The following is a 24,513-nucleotide window of genomic DNA, read 5'->3' on the forward strand; positions in this document are numbered from 1 at the left end:
TTAGCCGAAACATAAATTTAATTGGACATATTTTAGATATTGGCAAACAGAAATGTCCATTAAAATTTGATACTTTATTACATCTTTGTATAATGTTAAATATTAAATTATTACTACTAAAATGATGATCTAGTAAAAATATTTAAGAATGATCTTGAGTGAACATTGAATATAGAATATTGTATGTTTTAAAAAAATGAAAATTTAAAATTTACCTGCTTCATTAATTATTATATCATGATATGTACAATTTCTGCTTCTTAAAATCTACATACAAAATTTAGTGTTGGATACAAAAAACAATAGTGATCAAAATATGCAAAAAATTACTCCATTAAAAAAAACACCAACACTGCACTGCTCACGAAATATATGAAATGTTCAAGAAAAATATAAATGACAACGGGTGTTTTTAACCTGCATTGAAAGCTGATCCATTCTGCACTAAATTGATCTTTACTTTTGATTTACCTCGTACTATTTTATTGACTGGATACTGCCACTAACAATACTGCCCAAAGATACAATTAATCTCCAATGATAAAGATATTTTCATAAACTCAAACAGTGAACAATAGCCATGTTAATGGTCTAGTACGAGATAATTAATAATAATTCAATCTACTATGGCTTACTTCGACAGCCCTGGATATACTCATAGGTGCAAAAAATTATCAAATTATAAATGGTTGTAATAAACACTCAAAACATTGTATAGGTTTATCATTACACTATAGGTTTAAGGTAAACTAGGATTGGACTTACTCGTAAATTCAATGTGGTTTTTGACAATCTTGTACAAAACGAACAACGAACAAACTTTTTATGTGTGTAGGAATCGAAGGGTTAACAGGAAGGAGAATTGTATCGATTATATATTAACAAAACCATATTTGAATTTAAACAAACCCATACCGGCTAACAAAGTGGGTACCCCATTACTAGTGGCCACTATCTGACCCTCTTCAGATCCAATTCGGAAATCCTCTCAATTCTCACACATAGATTATTTTTCGCCGTTAAAAATTCCTCCTGCCCGCAATATTATAAGTTTCACTTAGCGAGCGATTGTTTAAGCTCAGAAGAATAAGCAAGAGACATTTGGCAATTTGTAAACACTTATTGTGCTTTTCTGTTCAGCAATTCTTACAGAGAAAACGATTTAAACAGTACGCGGTTGCTTTTATACAGTGAAATTACGACTTGTACAAATAAACACCTAGATTAATTACTATTTAACTGGGAATAAGCCACAATTAAAGGTTAAAATACGTTTATTGACGTTTCAATTTCCACTTCGGAAATCGTTCTCAAAATACAAACATTAGTAAATTAAACAAATTTTGTTTTTGTTACTTAGTGAAAAATTCTTCTAATAATTTAATTTTATCTGACTCATCTATATTGACAATTCAGACATACAGTATACATTTTAAAGTAGACGACTTTAAAATGATATTGCCAATATTGTTGAGTTGCGTTCCTGGGACGACTTTACTTATAAGATAGTTCATTCGATTACATGAAATCAACTTTAACTTGAGAATATCCGTCAGAAAAGATCATAACATGTAATTCGTCTTTAAAAAGACAAATACATGCCATGATGACAGTAAAATTCTCCTGTTAGTGATTCCATAGTAAATTATGAGGGAAAAACCAGGAAAAAAACCTCATAATACTATCCCGACATGGTAAGTATTTGATCCTGCATTTAGTTTACCTTCAATAAATACCAAATTCCGATTTTATATGTTTGTTATTTAAAAAATATATAAATGATGTATTCTCTATATGTTATTGACTTACCAATACTGGTATTTTCTTTTTAATAACTTCCTCTTTCAATATGGGTAACCAGATCCTACTACATTCTGCCGAGGAATTCGCGACACAATTGGTCTCATTTAGCATAATTAGAGCCGCTTCTTTGATTTTTCTCTTTTTACCATCCGTTTCTTTTCTGACGGATATTCTCAAGTTAAAGTTGATTTCATGTAATCGAATGAACTATCTTATAAGTAAAGTCGTCCCAGGAACGCAACTCAACAATATTGGCAATATCATTTTAAAGTCGTCTACTTTAAAATGTATACTGTATGTCTGAATTGTCAATATAGATGAGTCAGATAAAATTAAATTATTAGAAGAATTTTTCACTAAGTAACAAAAACAAAATTTGTTTAATTTACTAATGTTTGTATTTTGAGAACGATTTCCGAAGTGGAAATTGAAACGTCAATAAACGTATTTTAACCTTTAATTGTGGCTTATTCCCAGTTAAATAGTAATTAATTTAAAATGCCACAAGAAAATAGCTTCAGAACAATATTAAACACCTAGAGTAGGCCTTCTCGTTCGGAATTCAAATGTTTCCTTTTTGAAGATTCTTAGATGCCATTCGAATGTTTATGATACAAAATTAACGTTTAAATTTATAAGCGGAAGACGCGGAATTAAAACCTTATACAGAGTCGCATAAAATTTACTGCTTTCTGAATCAAATGGAATTAAAAAAAAAATAAAATATTTGTGAATCGTTACAATGTTGATGAATTACTAAATTTAGTCTCCTAAAATATCACTCATGTTTAGATCAGAACTACATTCAACCGTAAACGGTATAAAACTACATCCGCTCAACAGATGAAAACAATATGGTCATGCACATTCGAGTAAATCAAGTTTATACAAGGCACACAAGAAGAATGAAGTCATATAGTTTAACAAAATAAATCTTAAAGGAAGATCAAGAAAGGAGAAAGGAATAGAAAATCGGAATACAAAAACGGGGGTAGAGAAACTGATACTTGAATAATCATGAGTATTCAAGAAAACGGGGAAAAGAAGTATTTCTGTGTTGAAGTTTATATCTTTTATTAAATTTTCCGCCAGGTTTTACTTTTATTCACTTTAGTTTACTTTTAGAATTCAAATTCAGTTGTTTTTTACGATGGCAAATGCTAGGTAATTAACTGTGACTGCTTACTGCATGTTGCATATATTCTTTAATTATTCCAGATCCTACAAACTGGTCAAGAAATTAACGAAATTGACAATACTGGCTTCGCAACTCACGGACCAACAGTGTATGCCGGTAACTTGGGAAATAACAAATATATTGTTCAGGTAACGACAGTAGCTGTCAGGCTGTTACAAGGTGCCAATCAACTACAACACGTCCCTATGGATTTGGGTTCGCCTATCGTACACATTTCCAGTGCCGATCCGTACATTTCTCTGATGACGTCAGACGGGCAAGTCATTACGTTGATGTTGAGAGAGACTAGAGGTGCGGCCAAGTTGGTTGTTAGTAAATCCACGCTATCAAATGTAAGTATTTATGAACGTTAATATGTAATATATGTATACAAATGTAATTTCTTTATGATGTAAAGTTTGTGATGTAAAGATAATGTGCAAGACATATACATATATAAGATCTTTACTAACAAACGGTATTCAAAACTAAACCGATTTACATGAAACTAACAGGATATTATGATACTATTTGAAGACTTTAGAATCATAGGAATTTACAAGATATAATCAGGAACAAGGATATTAGATATGTTTCTGGAGTAGACATTTTCTATTGATCGTAAGACATTTTGCATTTAACTCTGTATTATTGAAATTATTATTAAAAGTGAGAAAATTTTGTATTCAAAAATATTAACCACACTGTATATTGCATTGCTATTTGACAAAGATATTAAATTATTTGAAACCTAATCCACATACTTACCTTAAAATATTACCGTTTTTCTTAATAAACGTGTAAATATTTCAAAAGTTATTAACTATAGACATATAAAACCTTATATAAACTCTCCATATTTTAAAAAAATATATTCAAAATAATTTAGTATACAGTGTGTTCCATTAAAAAAACACAACTTTGGTTCATTCCGTTGTTCCGACTGTGTATGGATAATCGAAAATATTTTTTTTATTTTTAGTTTTATGAAAAAAAAGTTCAGAATGATCTAAAACCTAGACTACAATCATCAGATACTAAATTTTTCGTTATACGAGGGTGGATTGATATAATACTAGCCTTTGATAGAAAAAACACCCTTTTAGCTCGATACACTTAGTAAGACTATGTTCCAATTTTTTATCCTATCCAAATAGTACTTTTGCTCGAGCTCTTCAAAATAGGCCGAAGTTTCAGCGACGACTTTATCATTTGTTGCGAAACGGCGTCCTCCGAACCATTTTTTTAGGTTTGGAAACGGGAAAAAAATCGCTGGCGGCAAGATCTGGGGAATACAGTGGGTGTTCAACCAACTCATAGCCGAATTCGTGTAATTTTGCCATGGCGACGGCCGATCAGTGAGCCGGTGCATTTTCTTGGTTAAAGAGCACTTTTTTGCTTTCCAAACCGGGGCGTTTTCGACACAATTCGGCATCGAATGGATCCAATAATGCTGCGTAGTACTCACCATTGATTGTTTTTCCTTTTTCCAAGTAGTCGATGTGGATGATGCCCTTCGAATCCCAGAAAACAGTCGCCATTGGCCGAATGTGCACTCTTTGCCTTCTTCGGCTTCCCTTCGCCGCGTTTGCGCCACTGTTTCGACTGTTCTTTGGTTTCCGGTTTCATCAACGGTGATAAATCGGTGAAAAAAATCCTTCAGATCGCGCCGTATCATTGCCAAAAGCGTCTCCGAAGTGGTCACACGTTTTTGCATTTGATCGATTGTCAGCAAACGCGGCACCCATCGCTCGGATAGCTTTTTCATGTCCAAATGATGGTGAATGATGTTGTGTACACGTTCGTAGGAAATGTTTAGGACCTCTATTAACTTGCGGAGCAATAATCATGGCATGGACTTTGTTGATCATTTCCGGCGTGGTGACTTCATTTGGCCTCCCAAAACACTCGTACGACTACGAACAAATTCAGCTTTCCAAAATTTTACTGTTGCTAACGAAGGTGAACCTCACCATAAACTTCGTCCAGGTCGGCTTTGATTTGCACATTCGTTTTACCCTTTTTGTGGAGGAACTTAATCACCGAAAGATACTTGACTTTTTCCATTTCTCCGAAAACATAAAATTTGCTTGCTTTTGACGGCTGTAAAAACCAAACTAATTGTTTTTAAAACTTAAAATTTTGACAGACGTCATGTCATGAATGGCAAATGTCAACACCGAAACCAATTCGGTATCAAGTAGCGCCATCTATCAAAGGCTAGTTTAATATCCATATATCCTCGTATACGCGGTTTGTCAAAAAATATGAATTGTTTATATTGCTAACTCTTGCATACTCGTAAAATTATAAGTTTACCTATAAGTTCTTTCTTGTAAGTTTATAACCGAACTTTTTTGTAGACATATATCTTTTTTATGTTTCAGAATCCTCCCGTATCCACTATATGTATGTACAAAGACACATCGGGTTTATTCACAAATAAAATCCCTGAAGAATTCGTCCAAGTTCCGGCACATGTAATAAGAGAATATGAATATAAATCCGAAATTGAAAACGAAGACGATCTGTTATATGGCGAGGGTGACTTTAAGATGCCTTCATTATCAATGGCACCCCCAAAACCGAAGGTGTACTACAATTGGTGGAAGAAATACATGACTCCAAATAAGCCTACCTTCTGGCTATTCGTTGTCAGAGATAATTCCAACTTGGAAATTTATTCCATACCTGATTTCAAGTTATGTTTTTTCGTTGCCAATCTTTGTTTTGGATATAAGGTAAGTTTATTCTTTTTTACATTTTTAAATGTAGACATTTAGTAAATGTGAAAAGACATTTAATAAAATAGACAAATATAAAACTAAAATTCTGATAGTTTATGTAATTTCAGTTAAAAATTTCAGTGTTCTTACTATCTACGTACTATATAATTTTACTCTCAATTATACTTCAATTATTGTTAACATTTTAAAAAATGTCAAATAATTGTATCCCATTTCTTTTTTTTACGGAGATCTGATAATTATTATCAGATTCTCGTTTCTCCAATTTGGTTTTTTTTGTTACACATAATATAAATATATTGTAACCTTCAACTTCGGTGGATTATCAGGTGCTAGAATGTTGGACGTGTTGATCATCATTTTTTGTAACCTGCCACACTTTGGGCGTCATTTAAGTGTAATGACGCCTCAAACTTTGAGCGTCATTTTGGATAAACCTCAAATCGTCGATGAATGTGATATGTAGCTGGAACTATGAACCGGAGCAAACCACCTGACTACGGCAATCAGTTTAAATAATTAAAACATAAATGTTGGTAAACGAAGCATTTTAATTTTAATGTTTTACGATAGTGTTAAAAATTTTATGGAATAACCCCATATCGTAAGTTTTTTAGGCTTGTTTTTTACCATGTTCTTTCGTCCTAATTTTATTGTATTTACTGAAAAAAATGATTTTAATATAATTTAAAAGAAATTTTAAATAAATTTTTGGGAAGCTCGATATTAAAAAAGAGTTTCTCTGTGTATGTGTATTGCAGGAATCTCAATAGTGTCGAAAGCTTTTTGAAAATCGACAAACGTTAGTACAAGTGGTCTATTGTATTCCAATGAGCTCTCTGTCTGTATTAAAGTCTTAGTTGTTTGCAAATTATCGTTGTCACGAATCTATTTAGTCAAATTTACGTTTCAGACATATAGTTATAATTTCAGTGAATAGTTTGTAAAGACGAGAAAGAAGATGTAACAAAAAACAGATGACGTTGGACGTAAATGTAACAAAAAAAAAGATGTGTGTGGGACTCTTAAACGAGCGCCAATATAACAAGAATGGGTGAGATGGAGATGGCCCTTGGTGCACCAATATGATAAACTATAAATTGTATTTGGAACGAAAGAAAGAGATTTGACGGAAATGAACAATATAGAAAAAAAAATATATAAAATATGAATTTAAAATATTACAAAATTGAAGACTGGCTAGCAAGCTATGCCGGATAATGACCGCTTAACGCTCAAAGAAAGATTCGGCCAATTTACATGCCCTACAGAGACCGTAAAATGTAAAAACTGATGACAAGTAAACCAAAAACGAATAAAGGAATAAAATATAGTTGATAAAATATAGAAGTTACTCTAATAGATGTAACCTAAAATGGAGATCTTCCTGCCGGTTTCCGTAGATTTCCCTTGGAGATGGTCCGGCGCTGAACTTGGACTTTAGTGGAAAAATAAATACCAATCCTAGATCTTATGTACAAAAAAAAATCAGCCCAACTTAAAATGAATTCTTCCCCTTTGTTGTAACTTTTGGTTGATTTCTGGGAAGTCGGCTAAAAAGAACAATTGTATTACCTACTGTCTGTTCTTAGTACGTAGAAAAAAGGTAGGGAAAAAACACAAGGTTTATTAACCTTGAAAAGTATTACAACAATTTTACCAAGTAAACTTAGATGGGAACAAAAACCTTAATGGTTTTTGTAAAATGTGGTGACCTTCGAATGGTTTGACAATGTTTTATGATATATGAATAGACTAAATAGTTTTTAAAGAAAAGCATGTTCTGGATATATTTTAGAATATAAAAAGAAATACTTACCCAATAAACAGTAATCGGATCACACGATAGAATAATATGGAAAATGAACGGAAACAAATAATTGTATGATTTTCAGACTTGAAAGTAAAATTTAAGCTCGATATAGGATCTTATATATAAAATATATATATTTATATATAAAATATTTCTTAATGAAATGAGATGAAGATGACAAGATTGACTCTCAGAGTGGCTATTAACCGAAAGCACACACACACAAAACCCCAAAATATCTTCTACCAAGAGATCAAAACTTAAGATCAGATATTCTTAAAATCGCACATCTGGCCGCCGTACTTCAATCAACCTGCCTCGGTGGATTGAAGTACTGCCACTCGGATTGAAGTTAACCACTCTTCCACTCGACCTAAAAGCTCTATTGTGGCTCATCCTTATCCATTCAGCCCAGCCTTCTTAACAAAGTCTACTATTAGGTGACACTTCTACAAAGTCGTAGGGATCTAGTTGATAATGCTCAAATGTATTCAGCCTTAACCTATTCAGCCCTGGGCAGTTATATGGAAAGTGTTTCGCCGTCTCGTCATCAGCCTGACAGAATCTGCTATTCATACTTTCTGTCAGTCCGATTTTGTTCATGTTCTTGAGGCGACAGATCACTCCTATTCATATGTAGTAGATCTTTGGATCTCTTCTTCGGAGGTTTATGTATAAAAGCCTTCGAATGTTTAAGACCCATTTGTTCGTACCAGTGGTTATGGTTCATCCGTTCCACCCAGTTCGATATTTTTCTTTTGGTTGTAATTCTTGCTATGCCAACAATAGGTGGTAGGTACTAGCTTCTTTTCTCTCCCCTGGCAAGTAAGTCCGCTTTTTCGTTTCCTTTAATATTAGTATCTCCAGGCACCCAAAGTAAACTTACTTTGTTCCTTTTTCCGATCCTAATCATATTCTGAAGACAGTTCCTAACCAACTTGGAGTCAATCCGATTCGATTCCAGTGCCTTTAATGCCGCCTGGCTTTTAGAAATAATTTTAGAATATAGAATATATTTAGACAAAATAGATTTGTCCTTGTGGTTACTCGTTATTAGTTCCTGCAGTCACATTTCTATAGCATAGATTTCCGTTTGAAGATTATAGGCCTAGGCATTCACTTCACTAAAGTTTAGCCTTGGTTTCACTCCGTATACCTCAGCTTTAACTCCTTCATTGGTTTTAGAGCTTGCTTTTAACACTATAAAACCCAACTTTCCACAAAATATCAAGGTTGTTGGTTCATTTTTACAATAGTAAATAACATTTTTTGAAAATTAAGTATTCTTAGGTTTTTTAAGCAACAAATTAGTAAATCAACATTAAAAATTTTTTATACCATATAAAAAAGATTACTCACGCCTACTTTGAGCACGTTACTTAAAGAAGAAGAAGGCATTTTTTCTACCATAGTTATATTTTATAGAAGATTGAACTAATTTTAATTATTTGCGTTTCTGCGTAAGTTGTAAGTTTTATTAATATTTTTGTTTGTCAATATTCTAGGTATTAGTAGATAGTTTAGAGTCTGTAAATGCTCTCACAACACCATCTCCTAACGACAACCAGTTCCAAGACTTATACCAAGTAAAAGAACTGTTGATGGTAGGCTTAGGAAACAATGGCTCGAGGCCAGTGTTGCTGGTACGTCTTCAGAAAGATTTATATATTTACGAAGTATTTAGATTTCCCAGAGGAAATTTGAAATTGAGATTCAAGAAGATGAAACATAATATTTTATATAGTCCTAACGTGGATACCGGTGTCGAAACTGAAAATTCCGATTATTTTGCTCTACAAGAGAAGATTATGCGGTTAAGATATTTCGATAATATTGCTGGTAAGTAGATTGTTTTACTACTAGTCAAACATAAATATGCATTCATAAATTAATACATAAATAAATTAAAATCCTTAGAAGTATATAAGAATAATAAATAATTTGTTTAAGGCTATAACGGGGTATTTATTTGCGGAGCAAATCCTCACTGGCTCTTTTTGACATCTCGAGGAGAACTAAGGACGCATCCGATGGTGATTGATGGTGAAATTTTCAGCTTTGCTCAGTTTAATAATATTAACTGTCCACAAGGTTTTCTGTATTTTAACAAAAAGGTAAGAAAAATGCATTGGTTATATTTTACTTTATTTTTTCGTAAAGTTACTGGCTGCATATTGTAATAGCAATGCTATCAGCAATTTGTATTTTTTTACATATATGATACCGTTGTCTTTTATTGATACAGTTTTGTTTTATTTTTTTTATTTTTTTTTTATTCGAAATATGTCTCCACTGCTAGTGGTCATTGACACAGGTATAATTTACATTTATATTTACATTTTTAATAATTTTACATTGGGGACAATATTATCTACAGTACACTTTTTGGAATCATTTTTTTTTAATTAAATTTTATAGCTTTGTGTTTCTTAAAAAGTTTTTTATAGTTGCTGCTGTTTGAGATAAGAATGTCTTTTAGATTGTTACCAAGATTGTATTTATTCTGGCCGTTAGGTAGTGTTGACAATCAAGAAGAACGTGTTTTACAGAAGTCGTGGTTTTGCAGTACTGGCACAAAGTCTGATTGCTGGAATTAATTAGGTGTCCATGTGTAAGGCGTGTGTGTCCTATTCTTAATCTCCGAGAAATAGATTTGTCCTTTCTTTTCATTGGGGGAGCTAGTGGTAGAAAATGTTTGATTGAAGAACGCTTAACTTGATATTGCTTATTTTCATCATTCCAAATCCCCATTTTTTTTGCTTGAGTGTTCTTTATAGATCTGATAATGTTTGAATTTTTGTTGTTAAGTTTAGAGAACAAGCTTGTTTTGCTGCTAGATGGGCTTTTTCATTACCTGGAATACCAATGTGTGATGGGATCCACAAAATTGTTACTGTAATTCCATTAGTTTGAAGACGATTACATATACTCTGGATTTTTTTAACTATTGGGTGGATAGAATGTAAGTTTCTTATGGAGTGCATCGATGATAAAGAGTCAGTACAAATTGCTATAGATTTAATGTCGTCGAGTGAATTTTTCACAGCTTGTAGTTTTCCATATAGTTCATCAGTATAAATACTGCAATTGCTAGAGAGTCGAAATCGGTTGACAGTAGTTGTAGCTGTTGTAACAGCACAGTTAACACCTTCTTCACTCTTAGATGCATCTGAGTAAAGGATCTTATCGAAGTTGCGTTGATGTAGGATTTCATGGAATCTTTATTTTATTATGGAAGCTGATATTTCATTCTTATTATATTTGTATAATTCGATATTAAGATTCGGAGGTTTGTATATCCATAGGGGAGTTTGAGGGACCCTGAAAGGGGTGGACAACAGATTGATATTATTTAAATAAGGAATTAACATTTGTACAGTGGACGGTACCATTCTAGAATTATTAGTAACTGGTAATTGTCTATTATAGATAAGATTTCTTATGGATTTTGTGGGATTTGCTGAAACTCTAGCGAAAATCAGCAGTAGCAGTTGTTGTTTAATAATAAAGTTTTTATGTGCTGGTTTTGTTGAACTAATTTTTATTCTTCATTTTTTTATTCAATCCTTTATTTTATCCATTAGGGTTGCACTTTCCGTGCAGCTTCTTCATGATTTTATCCAATTGATAATACAGGTCAGGGATATGATTCGTGTATAAGAAGGAAAGTACCGGCCCCAATACACTACCCTGTAGTACTCATGTCTTGATATCCTTTAGTTCTCTCTGCATTCTCTGGTTTGATTCTAATAATATATTTAATATATAGGATTGTAGTCGTTAAGAGTTTTATATTGGAAATACTCATAAATTTAAAATACTACAAGAAAATAGCTTCGGAACCAAGGAAATGTCTGTATAATTAACTTAATTTTGATGGTTTGGACTATGCCATTTTTGGAAAACTCGTTTGTGGGTCAATCTCAAAGTTTTGCTACACTTGTAGATAGCTTCTTCAGTTTTCGGAGTAGGCTATTAGTCTCGGTAATTTAAGTCGTCGATGACCCAGAGGCGAAAACCAATAACCGGGAGAGAAATTTTGCAAAGTAATTAAAATATATCCATGAAACTGGAATACTCGTTGAAAGATTATTTACGTTTTATCTTTGGATACTCAAGTATTTGAGTTAGTGCGTGTAAATCCTTCTTGAATTTAATGCTCCTATAATCTTTTAGCACAACTTGTTATAAATTTGAATTAAATAAATTTTTAAATTCATTCTTTCGCTTAATAGAAATATAATAGAATAGAAATAAGCTGGAGTTAAAGTTTGACGGACTGTAAACGTAGACGCACTGGAAAAAGGTCAACATAGAATTAGTGTATTCTTATTTATAAATGAACGTAAACGCATGACGGAACGTAAGTGAGACGGATTGGAATGGAAGAGTTGGCCAACTTTCATCTCTTATAGTGCGTTACTTGCGTCTGGCCAATCATAAGGAAAAATTTTGTGCTGCCAACCAAAGTGGCCCACCCTCCATTTTGTAAAGTTGTTTCAACATATTCGAATTTTGTTGATTATTTGTTACAATGGACTGTAAGTTAATTATTTATAAAATATTAATAATAAAAGGATATCATAGTATCATGGTCACCAACTCTAGCCGCTGTTTTTACTCATGCGCAAAAATTCCACTCCGTCGATTTATAAATTGAGATAATATTTACAGTCCGTTTGGTATGTCTCCAGTGCGTCTACGTCTACAGTCCGTCAAACTATAAATCCAGCTGTATGCTTTATTGTCAGAAAATTGTACAATTTTATGGACAAAGCTTACAAAAATACCAGAAAAATAACAATAACAATTTAAAATTTACTGAAATTACTTAAGTCGTCAATATCACAAAATAAAAGATAATAAAATGCACAATCCATTGCAAAATTTAAATAAATTGCATATTGCATAATAAAATCTTACGAACTAATAAGTATAAGTTGCTGCACGTGATACCCAAATATACCCAAAAAATGCTTTAGTTACTTATATACAGATTGAACCAATTTAAAACGGAACATACAATTTAATATATGTCTGTTTAAACTGCATTTGAAATAGTGGACCAATATAAAACTTGGATAAAAATAAATCCATACCCGGTGATAGACATTGTATAAAATATCGTTCAACTATCTGTCTCCTTTAAAGGAAAGAGGAGCTTGCCTAATAGTCGGAGAGATAGAGCCGAAATTTTGAACTGATCAGTAATATGACATTTCTCTATTGGAATATATTCATTATAACTGGGTTAAGACTTTGCCTTACAGGCGGACGCCCCTCGTGGTACAGGGGGTGGCTATACAGGGATGAAGTTGTCATTTTTTTCGGAAAAATTAACGATCGATAATATGGCTGAACATTTGCCCAGAGTAAGATCTTGGTATAACTAGACGAAATCCCAAAGGGCGGACGCGAGAGTGGATACATAAGGGGTGGCGGACAGGGGTGAGGTTGCAATTTTTTGGGGAAAAATTAACGATAAGTAATATGTCCACCATTTTCATGGCTCATTATTTAGCCCCTAAAAACTCTAAATATAAAAGGGCGGACAGCTGGGTTGGTACAGAGAGCCATAAAACGGGGTCAAATGTACCACTTGCCTGCGCATTTTAGGTCTCGGTAACAATTTTCAAACTGATTTTATTATGATATTTTTATACCGATTGATTTGAAAATTTGTATGCTCACTTCTGTTACTACTCTGAAAAGCGTCAAGTAGAGTTTTCCTCAAAATTTTCCAAAAAAATTTCCGTAAATGAAAATTTTCGTAATTTTTTGAGGTAAAATCTAATTTGTAGAATCTTTTCGATTTTCTGTCAGTTATACCATGATTTTTTTCCAAAAATTTTCAAACGATTTTTCCCATAAGAAAAAAAAATTTAGAAAAACTTTCACATTCATCATCTTCGTCACTTTTACTTTCAATAATATCACATTCATCATCTGCTTCATTTTCAATCACTACTTCTCGAACTGATTCTGGCATCTGAGGTCCACTAAATCATTTGAATTCATATGTTTCATCTTCAAACTCCCAACCATGTTCTTCAACAATCAATTCTGTTGGTACTTTTTTATGAGCATCTGTCCAAATATTTGAAATATAATGAGCTCGCAGTAGATGTTGGTGTAATTCATCTTGACATGGTGGTAAGCTTAAAGCATCGAAATTTTTTAGTTTTTTTTTTAAGGCTCGTTCACATCATGCAACTTATACTGCCGGTTAAATAGTGAAACTCTGACATCGTTTACTTTTCTTTTTGGAATTGTTCTCGTCAGTCCTGTTCCATATAAGTGACATATGAAAGTTTCTAAGGTTTCAAAAACTTCATTACAATCGAAGTCAGTTTCACCAAGTTGAATAAAAGCATCTTGATACTTATTACATTTAGCGCATGCGTCTAGAATTACTGATCTAAATGAACGCGCATCATTATTATTTTAATATTTTAAAATAATAATGATGCAAAATTAATGTCCAAACAGAATTTGTAAAATTATAATTAACTAATGAAAAAAAATTCAATCAATTTGAAAGTTAAAAAAAATATTGAAAATATCTACAAAGTAAATTTCAAAACTTAAAAAATTGATAATTCCACTATTAAATTGATTTTTATTAATAATTATTTGTAAAATGTTAAAGGAATTCTACAAATTGAATTTTACCTATTGATAAATAGAAATAATATATTTTGTAATTGATTATTAATGTAATAATAAATCAAATTTTTCTTATATCTGAACAATCATTATTTATGCAATATAAATTTAAAAACCTTTTTATTGTATTAAAAAAATAGTAAAATTACTATTTGTTATACCAAAAATATTTAATAGTTAACATTATAAAATTACTTTAATTTAATAAAATATCAAATATCAAACATTTATTCAATTAAAAATTAATTCGTAAAATATTTATATTTAAGAAAAAATGTGATTTGTAAAGTAAATATGACTTTAGTGTGAAAAAAAAAACATTATCATAATATCATTTTAAAACTACAAAATATTCTATAAAAGATTCAGACGATGACGTAGAGTTTTATCAAATGTTTTAGAAAAGTTTTTCTAAATTTTTTTTTCTTATCGGAAAAATTGTTTGAATATTTTTGGAAAACAAATCATGGTATAACTTACAGAAAATCGAAAGGATTCTACAAATTAGATTTTACCTCAAAAAATTACGAAAATTTTCATTTACGGAAATTTTTTGGAAAATTTTGAGGAAAACTCTACTTGACGCTTCTCAGAATAGTAACAGAAGTGAGCATACAAATTTTCAAATCAATCGGTATAAAAATATCATAATAAAATCAGTTTGAAAATTGTTACCGAGACCTAAAATGCGCAGGCAAGTGGTACATTTGACCCCGTTTTGTGGCTCTCTGTACCAACCCAGCTATCCGCCCTTTTGGATTTAAAGTTTTTAGGGGCTAAATAATGAGCCATGAAAATAGCGGACATATTACTTATCGTTAATTTTTCCCCAAAAAATTGCAATTTCACCCCTGTCCGCCACACCTTATGTATCCACTCTCGCGTCCGCCCTTTGGGATTTCGTCTAGTTATACCAAGATCTTACTCTGGGCAAATTTTCAGCCATATATTGATCGTTAATTTTTCCGAAAAAAAAAATGGCAACTTCATCCCTGTATAGCCACCCCCTGTACCACGAGGTGCGTCCGCCTGTAAGGCAAAGTCTTAACCCAGTTACAATGAATATATTCCAATAGAGAAATGTCATATTACTGATCAGTTCAAAATTTCGGCTCTATCTCTTGGACTATAAGGAAGCGATAAGTGGTTTGACAGCATAATAACTGCTTGTTTAGTCTAGTTTTTTCAGTGATTCTAGGCAACCTATTTGGGTGGAGTTTTGACTTGTTCTTAAATGAGTTCCGAATCCAGCAGCCCGCTGAAGTATTGGATTTTTATAATATAATTATTTGACAACCTTTTGTTGGCCAACCACCTAGAGCGGAGTTGAGCCGAAATACATTGATTTCGTATGTTCCGTTTTATTTAAATTCGTTCAATCTGTATAAACATACTGTAATTTCTTAGTTATCTTAAGAAACTCTTATACTGAATCATATGGTTTTTCAGGTAGATAGGCTTCTGTCATTTTACGGAACCTAAGTAAAGAAGTTGCAGATTTAACTTGCAAAGGGAGATATGTAGTTTTATAATTTTTTTGCCGAATATAATATAGAATTATTTACTAACTCACTGGATGGGATCGGTAAATACACGTCAAAAGTTGAATTTCTGGTGGAGTAGTCATGATTAGATATTGCTGGAAAAATTAAGCAAACATTTTCTAAAATATATAAAGAGCGAATAGTTAAAATCCCGTGATTTTTGCAGTAGCTTCTGCAATGTGTTATTCTACTGAGGCCAAAAAGATAGCGTATTGCTCTTTTTTGTTATTTAAAAATAACATCAGATTGGGCAACTGTATTAAATCCCCAGATATTAGAATTAACAACATCAGATTTGCAGATGACACCGCGATCATGGCTGAAAGTATCGAAGTTATTCAATTCCTTATAGATCAAATCACTAGAGAATGCTCTAATAACGGACTAAGCATAAATACAATAAAGACAAAGTTACTTGTGGTTAGTAAACAAGACCTAGGTACTATACAACTAATTGTCAATAATGAACCGATAACAAAAGTTAACCATTTTAAATACATAGGATGTTGGATAAACGAGACACTAAATCCGGGTGAAGAAATTAAAACTCGTATAGAAATTGCAAGAGGAGCATTTATGAAACTTAGATCTATTCTGGGCAATTCTCAGCTGAACTTACAGCTGAGAATTAAGTTCCTAAAATGTTATGTGTATCCTGTATTACTGTATGGATGTGAAACCTGGATTATGAAGGTTAACATAATGAACAAATTAGAAGACTTCGAGATGTGGTTATATCGTAGAATGCTCAGAATATCATGGGTTCAACACATTTCAAACAGAGAAGTCTTAAACAGAGTACGTCTAGGTGAAGGCGACTTAATAGAGATGATAAAAAAGAGAAAACTCGGATATCTGGGGCATATAATGAGATGAAGCAGATACAGGATAATGCAGTTGATACTCAACGGAAAGATCGACAGAAAAAGAGGAATTGGTAGGAAGAAATACTCATGGCTCCGAAACCTTCCTCAATGGACTGGCTTATCAGCAGATGAATTATTACATGCCGCGCAAGATCTAGAACGATATCGGCAGATCGTCATGGAAGCTACCTAAAAGGCCTAAAACTTGGGCACGGTACTCAAGGAAGAAGAACTAGAACCCCAAAAAGGAAGATCATATCGAAGATGAGACTCGAACAAAGAAAATATGTTATTTTGGAAGATGCTAAATTGATTTCCTTTGAAACAGATCAAGAATCGAACAAGCAAGGAAAACATTCATGAGCATGAAAACAGTTTTTACAAGATCAGACCTTAGTCTACAGCTTAGAATCCGAATGATCAGATGTTACGTTTTTTCTGTCTTACTGTATGGCTGTGAAAGTTGGACAATGGACTCTGAAATAGAAAAAAGAATAGATGCCTTTGAGATGTATATATACAGACGAATGTTGAGGATTCCATGGGTACAAAGAGTTACTAATGTTGAGGTACTTCGTCGGATGTGTAAAAAAAAACGAATTACTAAGAATTATTAAAGAGAGGAAAATGCAATACTTGGGTCATGTGTTGAGAGGCGAAAGATATGAATTACTTTAAGTTATACTGAAAGGAAAAGTAGAGGGCAAAAGATCAGTAGGAAGACGCCAGAACTCGTGGCTAAAAGACCTGAGGAGATGGTTCGACCGCTCATCCGCAGAGATCTTTCGCGCAGCAGTTTCCAAAACTACAATTGCCATTTGGATCGCCAACCTTCGAAAAGAGACGGCGCAATGAGAAGAAGAAACAGATCTTATTGCATAGCAGGCTGAGGCTAGTTTCTTACTTAACAAATCGATATGAAAGGACCATTTAAGGTTGCTGTGTATAAAAATTCCAACAAGTTTTACAGAATCAACGATACTGATCTGGCTATTATTAAGAATCAAGGGTTGAAGAGCTCCTTTATAGGATAATACTACTGTCTTATCCACGTTAAAAGAGAGTAAATTAGAATCGGACCAGGTTTTTATTTTAAGTAGATCAGAAGTTATAGTTGTAAGATATATTAGAAGTTATAGTTGTATGCAATATTACAGTTCCTCCAGGTGATACTGGTATCATTAGCAAAAAGAAAAATTTTTTCATCGATTTATAGGTCATTTATAAGGAAAAGAAAAGTAGAGGACATAATCATAATTAAAGTGATTTCAATATGAAGATTCATCATAAAAACATTCGGGCGAATGCTTAGAACAAGAATGGAATATTGCCTAGAATCCAACCTCAAGCTACCAAAATATCAGTTTGGAGTTAGAAAAGTACATTCCACAATAGAAAATATTACTCATTTAGCAAATGACATTCACATTTCATTCTCATTAAATCGTTCTACCATAGCGTTATTTATGGATATTGAGGGAGCCCCCGACAAAGTAAATCTAGAAATTCTACATTAACAAATGATACGAATTGGATTTAGTTGTGAATTTTCTAGAGAAAATTATACCATAATCGAATAATTAACCTTAAAGTAAAGGAGAAAATTTTAGATACAAGAACTACAAACCTGGGATTACCTCAGGGTAGGATTTGAAGTCCTATATTATAAGCATTTGCATTGAAAATTTGTGATATTGAACCTGATTGCAGTTCTTTAAACCAGTTTGTATTACAAGATCATAGTTTTCTCGTTACTTCTCACAAGACAATAACAGAACAATTACTAGTATACCAAACAAACTTAACAAGATCCCTGAAATAGTAATAAGTTTCTAACGGAGTATTCTATTTATCTTAAGTAATTGAGAAATGTAATGTTTAATTCAGATATAGAAAATAATTTTAAAAATTATCATATTACAGATACATCATATTTACAAATGTTTCTAAAAAAAGACGATGAAACGTCGTTTGCATTTTGGGATTCTATACAAAATTATTTCGAGTTTAAAAAACTTCCTAGTGAATTGTCAAGCTGTTCAGCTGAACAACTTGCTATATTAGAAGCGTTAAAATATATTAAAAATATTTTTTTAACATACAGTTTTTAACAATTTACAATTATACAAGATTGTAAAGTGTTTTACACAAACTAATGAGTATGTCTAATAATTGCAGTATTAACTATATTTTACAAAATATATTAGCTTAGTTTTAAAAACTTGTACGAGCTGGGAAAATACTAAGTTTGTTTGGGGTAAAGCTCATTGTTGAATTATCCATAAGGTAAAAGTAGACATGCTATAAAGGAAGCTTATAGCTAAGGAAGAATATGATTCTGATAGTTTTGTAAAATATTCATTAATTCTGGAAGACCTTTATATGGTTTCAAAAAATATAATTAGGCAGAAATGGATGGATAAATATAGTCATTCCACCAAAGGATTTTTTATAATAGTTTTTACAAAACTGCGGTTCTCTAATTTTATTCCAAAAAAGGATGAAATCAGAATTATCTGTAGAATTTAATCATTCTTTGGGACGTTTCCACTTAATTAAATTAAAAATTGTAAATTCCCCAAATTATGAGTGTTTATAATATGGCGCACTTGGACAAATTATATAAAATTGTAATAAAAATGGAATAAAGGTCAATATTTTGATGGAAGCAATTAATTTTGATGGAAGCAATGATTAAAATGAAGGTTTTAGTAAAATCAATCAACCTTTATGGGTTGATAGTTTCTAACAATTTAAAAGTTTTTAAGTTGTTATATCAACACATAAGAATTTAAAACAATAGTTTATAAAAGAAAATATTTCACAAAACCAAACTTGTACAGCTGGCTAAAATACGACTCTTAGTAAGATTTGATCATTTTGAGCAGTGTATTTGATTATGACAGACAAATAATAAAATAAACAAACAAACAACAAACAATTGATTACATATGTTAATTCATAAATTGTAACAATTATTAAAGTCTAAATTTTGATATTATTTTGAATTCCTACATTTTATAAAGAGTATATAAATGAAACAGTCCTCATCAAGTAAAAACTCACTTAATTCACAGAGAAAAAAATTGGGGACTACCCGCAAGGATTCTGAGAAGGTAGATCCACTACAGATGCGATCCACATAGTTACACAAACAATCGAAAAATGACACGAACACAACATAGAACTCCACATCCTCTTCGTAGACTTCAGACAAGCATTTGACTGTATTGGAAGAAGTAAATTATTTACTGAAATGAAAAATCAAGATTTACCAGCAAAATTAATCAGATTAACAAAAATGACCATGGATGGAGCCCGAGCTAAAGTAACAACAGAAGAAGGTAGCACAAAATCAATTGCAATAGAAACAGGAGTGCGGCAAGACCCTGTCAACCACATTATTCAACATAGCAGTAGAAGGAACAGTCAAGGCCAGCAAAATTAAGGGAATGATAGCCCACTCCTCAACACAAATAGTTGCGTATACAGATGATTTAGTTCTTATGGGAAGAGACAAGGAAAGATTAAAAGAAGCAGTAACAATCCTGGCAAAAGAAGCACGGAAAAGAGGTCTAGAAATTAACGAAGGAAACACAAAATATCTACTCTGCTCTAGAAGAGAAGATAACAGGACGAGAGAAATCAAAATAGAAAACTACACTTTTGAAAGAGTCCAACAATTTAAATATTTGGGAGTAATAGTGAATGCCCAAAACAAGAGAAGTGAAGAAGTAACGAAACGAATAATAGCAGGCAACAAAACATACTAGAGATATCATAGGCTCATGAAGGACAAGAACTTATCCAGAAATACAAAACTGAAAATATACAGAGTTGCAATCAGACCAGTAGTTACGTATGCAGCTGAGACAATGTGCCTCACGGAAAAAGATAAAGAAAAATTGAGAATTTTCGAAAGGAAAATCTTCAGACGGATTATGGGCCCGATAAGAATGTACAACGGAGAAATAAGAACAAGAATGAACCATGAACTAAGAGACATAATGAAGGGAGAAGATATAGGTAGATTTATTAAAGCACAGAGGCTGAAATGGCTGGGACACATAGAGAGGTGGAAAAACGACCTACTGATTAGGAATATCACCAGATGGAAACCAGCAACTGAAAGACCAAGAGGAAGACCCAGAGAGAGATGGGAGGATCAGGTCATGAGAAATATCAAAATTCTGGAAGTGAGAAACTGGAGGGAACTATGCACATATCGAAATGAGTGGAAGAAAATTGTAACGAAAGCCAAGTCATACAACAAACTTCGACAACATACAAGTGGAATGCGGAGTGATTCACCGCAATAAGCGAATCAGAGAGCTCTAAGTAAGAGCGGCAAACATTCCACCTGGAATGAAAAGCCCTGATGATGATGATAAATGATTGTTTTTACATAAAATAGGGTTGTTGTTATTATTTTTATTAATATTAAGGAATAGAACAAACGACTTAACTCAACAATATATTAAAGCAAGAATTGTAACCAAATTAAAAGATAACTGGGCACTCTTAGAGGCAGCAAAACATTTTAACATAAGCAGAATCACAGTTTTTCTATGGAGAGAACAAGAAACTGTCGAAAGAAAGCGAGGGTCTGGAAGACCAAAACTATATTTAATTTAGGTACATGTAAAAGTAAAAGTAATATTTTGTAATATCTCCAACATTGATAACAGTTTGTAGTCTTCGTTCCATATGCGTGAAAGGAACTATGAAATTTTCTTCTTCAGAGAGCTCTTCCCAAACCTGTTGTGTACCGTGCCACAGCTCTTCAGCATTTTGAGGTATAAAATTACGCCGATACAACTGTTTTATAATAACCCCCCACACATCTCGATTAGGTTTAAATCTGGACTGTAGCTGGGCCATGGTAAGGTTTCGATCTTGTTATTCTGGAGCCACTGGTTTATTATATTTTCAGTGTAAACAGGACAATTATCTTGTTGGAGGATAAGATTATTTTCTGGATACAACTGTTCTACACTGGGAAACATGATGTTTTCTAGAATATTCACATAAGTCTGCCCAACAAACCTGCCATCAATACGCCATACCATTCCCATTCCTCTAGATGAAATCCATCCCCATACATTGGCGCTAAAATGACCAGCTGCTTGATATCTATCAACATAGAGGATTAAATCTATTATCTGGTGTCTATACACCCCAATTTTGCCCTTTTTCGAAGATTGAGAAATTATTTTGTAGCTGATAGTTTAAAGCAAATATAAGTCTTGATTGTTTCTGTTGTAGTATAAGAGCTTGTTTTTTTGCTGCAGTTCGGTACCTAAGACGCGACGCTTTAATTCTGCGCCAAGTTGTTGTCTGTCTTCCTGGAAACTGTGACATAATTCTTGCATTTTTCATATCTTCAAGATTCCCTTCTAATTTCTCCAAAAGCGTACGATCTTCATAAGCGGTAGATATTTTTGATCTTTCAGAACCTTGCTTTCTTAGGAGAGTTTCTTGTTCTCTCCATCTTTTATTAAAATTAAAAACTGTTGTTCTGCTTACGTTAAAATGGTTCGCTGCGTTAGATAGTGACCAACTATCTTCTAATTTCGTTACAATTCTTGCTTTTAGTTCTTTGCTAGCATGTGGAGCCATTTGTTGCGATTGAACAGAATAAGTTATCTGAAAAATTTTAAGATTTGGCAGTGACAGTGACAGTGACAGTATGTAAATAATAAGTATTTATCATTCAAAATACACTGCTCAGTTTTCTACAAAATACGCTTTAAGAGTCGTATCAGTTTTTTTAGGACCAAGCTTTACATAATAAATTGATTGATTGAATTTAAAAAATAAAATAAATAAGAAAAAGGCTCAAAAAATTAATTTTAAACGTTTAATAAATGGGAAAACAGTGTATGAAATAGTAGAAAATTTGTAACAATTTTTTACGAATTTCATAATATAGATTTTTTGTCTTATTTATTATTTTAGAATTAATTTTCTTTCTTTTCTCTAAGAATCAAAGTCAAATATGACTAGGTGAAGGAAAACGTAGGTTTGCAGTAAATATCCCAAACCACAACACACAATATACAAATTGGCCCTTCGTGTTAAAATTTATTAACCGATATTTCCTCTTTAAATTTCAGTCAGAACTTAGAATCGGTGTCTTACCAACACATTTAACTTACGATTCGCCTTGGCCTGTAAGAAAAGTACCGTTAAGATGTACCCCACACTTTGTAACATACCACTTGGAATCTAAAACCTATTGCCTGGTAACGAGTATTGCAGAACCATCAAATCAGTATTACAAGTTCAATGGTGAAGATAAGGAACTGTCAATTGAAGAGAAAGGCGATAGGTAATTATTTTGTCTTATCATTGTTTTTTTGAGAACAAGCCGTGTACTTTAATACTGGTATACATTTTTAATAATTTATAATAGTATAATATAATATTAATAATTTATATAGTAGTAGTATAAGTAGAAAATAGATCTTGATTCAGATTTTTAAACCTGATTGTGCATCTATATTTTATTTTTATACAATGAACAATTTTCAAGTAAAGGTGACTCATCTACAAATCGAACTGAGAGCTAACTGCAACAATGTTAAATGTCAGAAGTAAATTCTTACCGGGGTCATTTTTATTGTGTATATTTATATTGTGAATAGTTGGACAAGTTCGTTGAATATTTTAAAACATCGGTAAACTTATCAACATTTTGCTGGTCTATGTATTTACGTCCTTGGAAAGAATGGAAATGAGAGAAATAGTTTATTCGTTCCACACTCTATATGTGCATAGGCGTGGTGATTTCTATTTCTTGTGAATATATTTATTAAATAGACTTTATTTTTAACTTTAAAATAGTTTTTGAGGTAAGTAAACAACAGACAAATAGCAGAATAATATGTTTATTCTTTTTATAGAATCAACTCATTAATGGCCGCGACAATAAACAAAGAGAAATTTGAGGATTCATTTATTAGATTGGATTAAAAACACATGAATTAAAACTAATTTACAACCAAAAAAATTTTTTTTCTCATCAAAGTGAAAACAGTTGTGTGCGTATACGCATATTTGTAAAATATAGAATGCTCTCAATTTCTTCTTTATTAAAAAAGAGTGCAAAAACTTCAATAGGTGACTTGCCTCTATGGTTGGCTTTTGTATTGTCTAAATATCAATCAGACTCATATTGAATTACTGCTGAGTATGAAGGAGTATCTGTTTTTGTCGAACTTGGAGCAAATTTGGATTTATCATTTTTGCCTGGTTCTTTCTGTGGACATTTTGATCTGTGGTTCATAGGAATATCACAATATATTATAAACAAATAAACACAAGGAAACTTTTAAATCACGTTAGAAAAAATAACAAATATAACGTTTACTGCACTTAGCAATTGTATAAATGGTGAATGTAGTGTAATGACGAGATCGTATGTTAAAATTTCTAAGATTGTTTATTCTAGTGAAAAAATAATTATTTTGAAAAGTTTTATGTTGTTTGAAGTACTGTATTAGACACTCTATAATAACACTAAAAAAGTTTACTTTATTTTGTTAGACAACTATAAGATACCTGTCAAAACACACATGATAATTTTTAACAATTATATCGGCCTCAAATTTAATTTTAAAGTAATTACTTATGTTTTTAAACAAACAATTAAAATATTTATTCATTAAAGATGAATTCATTAAAAATGAATATGTATGTATGTATATATATATATATATATATATATATATATATATTTATATATTTATTTATTATATTTATATTTATTTATATTATATGTTTAACGTTCTTACTCTTCGAAATGAATACAAAAATGATGGTGATTTACATGGGTCAATTATTGATGTATTTAGACATCTTAATTTAGTATAAACTTAAGGAATTTGGCATTTTC

General features: G+C 32.0%; 1 protein-coding gene across 1 annotated transcript in view; it reads left to right on the forward strand.

Moving 5' to 3' along the window:
* The window catches only part of Cpsf160 (cleavage and polyadenylation specificity factor subunit 1), a 69,634-nt gene that overhangs the window by 22,366 nt on the left and 22,755 nt on the right, over positions 1 to 24,513 (forward strand). The window contains exons 8-12 of the mRNA XM_072519459.1: positions 3,022 to 3,333; positions 5,368 to 5,721; positions 9,046 to 9,379; positions 9,491 to 9,654; positions 22,733 to 22,947. Of these exons, the coding sequence (XP_072375560.1) occupies positions 3,022 to 3,333; positions 5,368 to 5,721; positions 9,046 to 9,379; positions 9,491 to 9,654; positions 22,733 to 22,947 (1,379 nt within the window). The remainder of the gene's footprint in view (positions 1 to 3,021; positions 3,334 to 5,367; positions 5,722 to 9,045; positions 9,380 to 9,490; positions 9,655 to 22,732; positions 22,948 to 24,513) is intronic.

The sequence above is a fragment of the Diabrotica undecimpunctata genome, chromosome 1 (assembly GCF_040954645.1).
Source record: "Diabrotica undecimpunctata isolate CICGRU chromosome 1, icDiaUnde3, whole genome shotgun sequence".
Lineage (NCBI taxonomy): Eukaryota > Metazoa > Arthropoda > Insecta > Coleoptera > Chrysomelidae > Diabrotica > Diabrotica undecimpunctata.